Source organism: Rhinolophus sinicus, linkage group LG11 (genome assembly GCF_036562045.2).
Source record: "Rhinolophus sinicus isolate RSC01 linkage group LG11, ASM3656204v1, whole genome shotgun sequence".
NCBI lineage: Eukaryota > Metazoa > Chordata > Mammalia > Chiroptera > Rhinolophidae > Rhinolophus > Rhinolophus sinicus.
The window spans coordinates 19,579,731-19,586,640 of NC_133760.1; the positions used below are offsets into that span (position 1 = coordinate 19,579,731).

Consider the following 6,910-nt stretch of genomic DNA (forward strand, 5'->3'; position numbering starts at 1 on the left):
CCCAAGGAAACCGAGGCTCATAGAGTAAGGCCACATGTTCCCAGTCACCCTAGTTTGGGGCTTCCCAGCCCTGGCTGTGAGATTCCCCTGGGAGCTTTTAAAAAGTCCTGATGGTAGAGTAGTGACATTGGGCCCCTTTGGGGGGTGTCGCCCATCAGTATTTTTTGAAACTTCCCAGGTGTTGCGTTGAGTAGCTAACATGGGACACCACTGTCCTGCAGCTGGAAAAGGGCAGAGCCAGGTCGCAGGGGAAGTCCGTCTGACCTCTTGTCAAAGCAACTCCCCATGTCACCCGAGGGAAGGCCGGGAATGCCCGCTCTGGAGGACGGGGTTTGGACTGTCTGGGGTTTTGACTGCTCTGTCTCCAGGGCCCAGAGCAGCATGTGACCCACAGCAGGGCCCAGTCTGAAATCTTTGAATGGCTCTGGGGCACTGGGATCCCCTTCTTGCCCCCTGCTTCCTTGCAGTGACCTAGCCCCCTAAAGCCCCAACCCAGTCCTTCCCCTCAGAAAATGGGCTCTTAATGGCCTGAGGCAGGTATGTAATTAACAAACAACAGTTCTGGCGTTAGCACAAGTGAGCTCCTGGTCTGGGGCACGGCTGGCATTTGTTGTTAATCCCCAAAGTCGGCTTTATCTCCTGAGAGCTTTTCCCTCCTGCTCTGCCACCTCTGCCTGGAGGCAGCTCAGCCCAGCCCCGGAATGAGAGAGGAGCTGGAGTCCCGCCCTCCGCCTCCCTCTTCTCTCCCTCCCTCTTTGTTCCCTCCTCCTCCCCTCTCTCTCCCTCTTCCCTCCTCCCTCCCCTCTCTCCTCTCTGCCTCCAGCATCTCCTGGGCCCACTCTGAGTGACCTGATGCTTCCCGATTAAGACTGTGGTTTTGTCACCAAGCTCCCAAAACACGTTAAAATGCAAATGGGAGGCCCTGGGAGGAGTGTGGGTTTTCTCCATTAGCATTTTATTGTGGAACTTTGGAACCTTCATCGAGGAAGGGGGCCTTGGAGACTGAGCAGGGAGGCCCCCTCCTGTCACCGATAACAATAATCAGAGCTTCCTTTTGTGGTGAGCACTCCAGGAGATGCTCTTTATGGATGATTACAGAAAAGCTACCGGATTGAGCATCCCCTGGGCCCCACTCGCTGGGCAAGTGCTTTACGTGAATTCATTCATTCCAGGGAGCCCACCGCCCTGCAGAAGCTGGGATTGTCACTACCCAATAGCAGCCAGGCTTTGGGTTTTGTTTTTGGTATTTAAGAGCCTTAGGTTTTTCAGGTTCTGTTATTATCTGTTAGGACACCGTGCATGTCCCCGATCCAAACTCCCAGATTCCCACATATGATAGAACAGGACTGGCAAACCACAGAGCCCCAGGGCCAAAGCTGGCCTGCTGCCTGTTTTTGTAAATAAAGTTTTATTGGAACATAGCTATGCCCATTCATTGACACATCTCTGTGGCTGCTTTCCAGTTACAATGGCACAATTGTGTAGTTGTAACGGAGACTGCATAGCCCCCAAAGTAAAACATATTTACTATCTGGCCCTTTTCAGAAAGTTTGCCAGCTCTGTTATATAGAATTGTAGTTATAAGAAGCGCCAGCTTATAGAATCAAACAACCTTGGGTTTGGGTTCAGATCCTGGCTCTGTAATACACTGCTGTTCAACTCCGTGTAAGTTCTTACACTCTCTGGTACTCAGTCTTCACATCTGTGAGATGGGGCTGATTACCCATTGCACCTCACGGGTAGCTATGAAACCAAAGAAGTGCTGATTGGGCACTTGATGCTGCTGGCATGCAGCCATGATCGGGACATGTTGACTTGTTACCAGTGATAACGGGAGGGCCTCCTCCAAGTGGCTTTTATTTGTTTTACTTTCTGGGCCTTTGCATAAGATTGCAGGAAGAATGGCCTTGGTGGGTGCTCTTGAGCTTGTAGTCTGATTGGGCCTCTTCCTACAGAACTAACCAGCCTGGTAGATTCATGGGGCCACAGGGGATCCCCAGGGAGGAAACAGGTTTGGGGTTCCCAGGACAGGCAAGCTGTGCTGACTGTATCCGTTATCTATTGCTTAGGATGAATTCTAATGAATACAAATGACCCCAAAACTTAGTGGCTTAAACATTTGCCATCTCATAACTTCTGTGGGTCAGGAATTCAAGAATGCTGTACCTAGGAGGTTCTGGCTCAGGGTATCTTGTGAGGTTACATTCAAACTGTCGGCCAGGCCTGCAGTGTCATCCGAAGGCTTGACCGGACTGGAGGACCTACTTCCCATGTGGCTCCCTCACACGGTTGTTGGCTGGAGGCCTCAGTTCCTCAGCACGTGGGCTTCTCCACAGGCTGCGTGCATGTCCTCAAACATGGCAGCTGGCATTCCCCAGAGCAAGAGAGCAAGGAGGAAGTCATATCTTTATGACCTCCCCTTGGAAGTCACATTTTCATTCTTATTCATGAGAATTCATCCTAGGTCCATCCCACACTGGTAGACTCCGCTTCTTGGGAGACATTGAGAACCACCACACTGACCCTCCAGGGGCCATTCAGGAGCACAGTCCCCATGGTGCTCAGGGTTGGCCTGAGGAGCAGCAGGAATAACAATCACCCCATTGCTCAGCTCCTGCTGTTGGCCAGGGGCTCAGACACTTGAGCTGATTCAATCCCAGTCTGGGGCTGTTTGGGCAAAGAACAAAGTGGTAGAGTATAGACATAAGGATTTTAACCCCCAATTCAATGGTGCCTGACGTTTTTCAATTTAAATTTAAAGCACTCCTGCGTGCTCTGTCCCAGGCACTGTACTAGGCTCAAGGGAAACACAGATGAGTGAGAGAGTGGCCACCTTCCAGATGCTTACAATAAAGGGAGCTAGAATTAAGAACTAATCATTTCAATACAGTGTGACTAGAACTGGAAGATTGATGAATGAATGAATGAATACAGACAAAAGAGGGAGGAATCAGATTTGCTGGGACATCTTTCTCAAAGAAGAGCCTATTGTGTTGGACTTTGAAGGATGAGTAGGAGTTCACTGGCAAAGGAAGAGAGCATTCCAGGCAGGGGGAACAGCCTGTGCAAAGGCATGAAGGGGCTGGCAAGCCCAGTTTACTTGAGGAACGGTGAGCAGTTTGGGGAATATGGGCAAGTGGCAGGAAGTGAGGCTGCAGGTAGTTTAGGCCAGATTGTGAAGGCTGAAAGCTGGGCTAAGAAGCTGACTTCATGATCAACATATCCCAAAATGTATTTTCTGATTCATGATTCTGTAAGATGTTAACAGACTCTAAGGTTAAGTTTAGGAAGGCCAAGGTTAAGCACAATTAAAACAGCTTTCTTACTGCAGGACTTCTCAGAGCCTTTAATTTTCTAACATGCATGGGAATCTACAAGAAAAGGATGGAATAGATGGGATTCAGTCAACATTCAAATACATGGGATTCCCAAACTCATTTGATCATGGAAACCCCTTCTTTAAGGAGCCTCAGGAGGTCAGTGTTCCAGGGAACACACTTTGGAAAATGCTGCTTGTAAATTATTGTCAAGAACTAACACATGTTCTAAGTAGGTATGTGGCAGGATCAGATTGGCAGTTTCTGGCTGCTGTTTGGAGGGCAGATTGAAGAGGGAGAAGCCAGGAGGCAGAGGAACTAGTTAGGGGCATGAGGAGGGAGAAGATATGATGTCAGAGATATAGAGGGGGTGGCATCTGTGGGCTTGGTGGTTGATTAATTTGGCTGGGGATTGGAGGGTGAAGAGGAGAAGGAAAAACTGTGGCTACTGCTCTGGTTTCTGGCAGATGGTGATGTCATTGACTGAGACGGGAAGAATGGAGGAAGGTGTTTGGTGGAGTAAATGGTGTGGGTACTGCAGTGTTATAGATCTATGACTAGGCTTGGCCAAATTACCTCTACTTAATTTATGGGAAAGGGAAGACAACGAATTCAACACCTTGGAGGAAAGGGAAAAATTCCTTGAAAAGCACATCTTACCAAAACTGACACAAGATGGAAACAGAAACGCCGACTAGCACCATATCTATTAAAGAAACCCAATTTGTAATGAAAAGTCTTTGCACAAAGACAATTCCAGGCCCAGACAATTTCACTGGTGAATTCAGTGTCACATACAAAGAAGAAACAACACTGGTTTTACACACACTCTTTCAGAAAATCATACGTGGGAGAGGTAACCATGCATGGCTTCCACGCAGACAGGCCTGTGTTATAATTCAAGCTCTGTTGCTTTCATCTGTTCAGAGTCATGTGTTGAGTACCTACCACGTGTATGTGTCGGACACTCTTTCAGCCCCTGAAGTTACATTAGTGAACAAAGCGGGTAAAACTCACTGTTCTCACCAAGTTAGGCAAGGTCAAGTGCTCAGGTTCTTCACCTGTGACGTGGGGACTGCAGTGACCTCTTTCCTGAGAGTTGTCAGGACGCACAGTGACGATGAGGGGCGGGAGGGAGGCAGGCAGCCAGCAGCAGGCAGTTCCCCAGCGGCCACTGATGCTTGTCTCTCTGTCGTGTGTGTACGTGTGTGTCCCATGGCCTGCCCTCTCAGGCTTTAAAATGTGTGTCAGCAGCAGCAGCAGCCATGATGAGGCTCCTGTCCTGAGTGACAAACATCTGGATGTGCCCAACATCATCATCACCCCCCCGACCCCCACGGGCATGATGCTGCGAAGGGACTCCAGGCAGACAGGTGAGGTGACCCTGCCCCGCGGCCAGGCCAGGTCAAGGTCAGGTCTGGGGGCATCTGGCTGGGGACAGCTCCTTTCTGTGCCATGGGTCTGAGCTCATGTTCCCACCTCCCCTGGGTTTATTAAAAATTTACCCTCGGATATTACTCTCCACCATGGGCCCCTTGCCGTGGCACCAGCCTCAGCAAGATGTGGCATGTTAAGTAATTAGCTAGACAGCCCCTGCCGGCAGCCAAGCGAGTGATGGATGGGGCTGGGTGGGCTCGCCAAGGTGATTGATGGATGTGCCTTCCCCTGCCTGCCAGGCGACTGGTGCTCCATCTTGCTGGCCACCGCAGTTCAGCTGGACAGGACAGGCTTGGAAGCACACCCACGCCAGACTGGGGCCGATCTTTGGGCTTTCTGGATGCAGCTCGCATCTGAAAGGGGAGAGAAGATAGAATTGTTCACAGAGAGAGGGTGAGAGAGAAAGGCTGAAATTGGTGCTTCCACATGCCCCCCCTGTAGATACTATTGGAGCTGTTGGGACAAATTATTCATTTATTCATTAAACAGATTAATTGAGCCAGAACTGTGCTAGGTTCTGAGGCTGCTGTTGTGAATAATAATAACAACAACAATAATAAAGTAATGGTTCTGTCGCAGTAATTGAGTCTTCACAGTAACTGAGTTAGGTCCAGGTTTCATCCCCATTTTTCAGGTAGGTAAGCTGAGGTTCAGAGAGGTTGAGACACTTGCCGTACAGCTGGTAAGTGGCAGAGCTGGGATTCCGACCCAGGCTTTGTGATCTGGAGCTCACCCTGTGGGACCCCTCGTTTAGACGCCCTCCCAGTGGCTAGCATCAGTCAGCCAACTAGCCATGCAGACATGAGTCCTGTGTGGCTTTGTGTGGAGGACAGAGGCCGACAAGGCTGATACGGAGCTTATGGCAGTCTGGTGAGGGGCACTTGGGCAGACTTTTCCAGAGGTGCTGAGTTTGGATCTCAGCTTGCCCACCAGGGCAAGTGACCTGGAGAAACACATTGGACTCTGGGCCAGGCCTGTGCAGTTACTGGGGCGGGACCATGCTCAGTAAGGATTGTAATCGTAAGGATTGATTCCTATTTCACCTTCCCAAGTGCCAGGCACTGGGCTGAATGCTTTTTACAAATCTTATTGAATTCTCATTCCAACCCAATGGGCTGTGAGTACTGCCCTTCTCTCTAGTTTATAGATGAGAAAACTGAGGTTCAGAGGGAGAGTGACTCACCCAAGGGCATATAGCAAGGTGGGAAAAGAGCTGGACTCCTGCTCCATTGTCGCATCAGAGAGCTCAGTGTGGGTAATAGAGGCCCAGGTCCTTGGCTCTGCCATTACTCTCCCTTCTCTCTCCGAGCCTCAGTATCCCCATCTGTGAAATGGGATCCTAACCACCTTCCCTGCTCCTGGATCCGTGTGAGTGCCGGGGACACTTGTGGTTACTCTACAAGGTCTGTGGGGTGAGAGCCTGGAGGCCCTGGGTCCCCAGGGGGATTCCTAACCCTGGGAAAGGTTTCTTTTAAGTTTAAGCAGTTCCAGGATGGCTTAGTGCCAAGGGACGAGCACAGGAGTCCCCTCTTGTCTTGTTCGGAGACAGAGCTCAGACTCAACCCTACCCTTTCCCCACTCAGAGAAGAGAAGCATAGGAGAAAGGGTACAGGCTTGGAGTCAGAAAACCCTGAGTTGAGATCCTGGCTCTGCCACTCATCAGCATGTGACTTTGAGCAGGCAGCTCCACCTCCCTGAGCCTCAGTTTAACCATCTGTAAAATGGGGACAGTAATAGTGCTTCAGAGAGATTGTGAAGGATTTGAGACAACGAAAGTCAAGGGCTGATTTCTCATGGTGTGTTGTCTGTCTTCTTGCCAGTGATATTTAGGGCAGGAGGAAAGACCGCCAGACCTGGGTGGCGCTTCCTCCAGGCCTGAGGGCTCTGAGTGATGTTCAGATAGCTGGGGCTTCCCCAGGCAGCGAGGAATTGGAGAGAACCCCAGCCCTGCCCGACCATCCTGCTGACTTGGAGCAGGTCTCCCCTCTCTGAGCCTAAACTTCCTGTCTCTAGAACTGCCCAGCCCTGGGCTTGAAGAAGGTGAGCCCAGGCTGGGACTAGGGGTACATAATCCCAGGGACCTCAGCCAGGGACCAGGAGAGCTTGGCACTGAGTGTGAGCTGAGGGGTGTGGGGGAAATCCTAGGAAGCCCAGCG

At 50.7% G+C, this 6,910-nt stretch overlaps 1 protein-coding gene across 1 annotated transcript in view; it reads left to right on the forward strand.

The window, feature by feature from the left end:
- The window catches only part of LG11H16orf74 (linkage group 11 C16orf74 homolog), a 30,945-nt gene extending 24,379 nt beyond the window's left edge, over positions 1-6,566 (forward strand). The window contains exons 3-4 of the mRNA XM_074316008.1: positions 4,550-4,690; positions 4,994-6,566. Of these exons, the coding sequence (XP_074172109.1) occupies positions 4,550-4,690; positions 4,994-5,151 (299 nt within the window). The 3' untranslated portion in view covers positions 5,152-6,566. The remainder of the gene's footprint in view (positions 1-4,549; positions 4,691-4,993) is intronic.
- Positions 6,567-6,910: the final 344 nt, after the last annotated feature.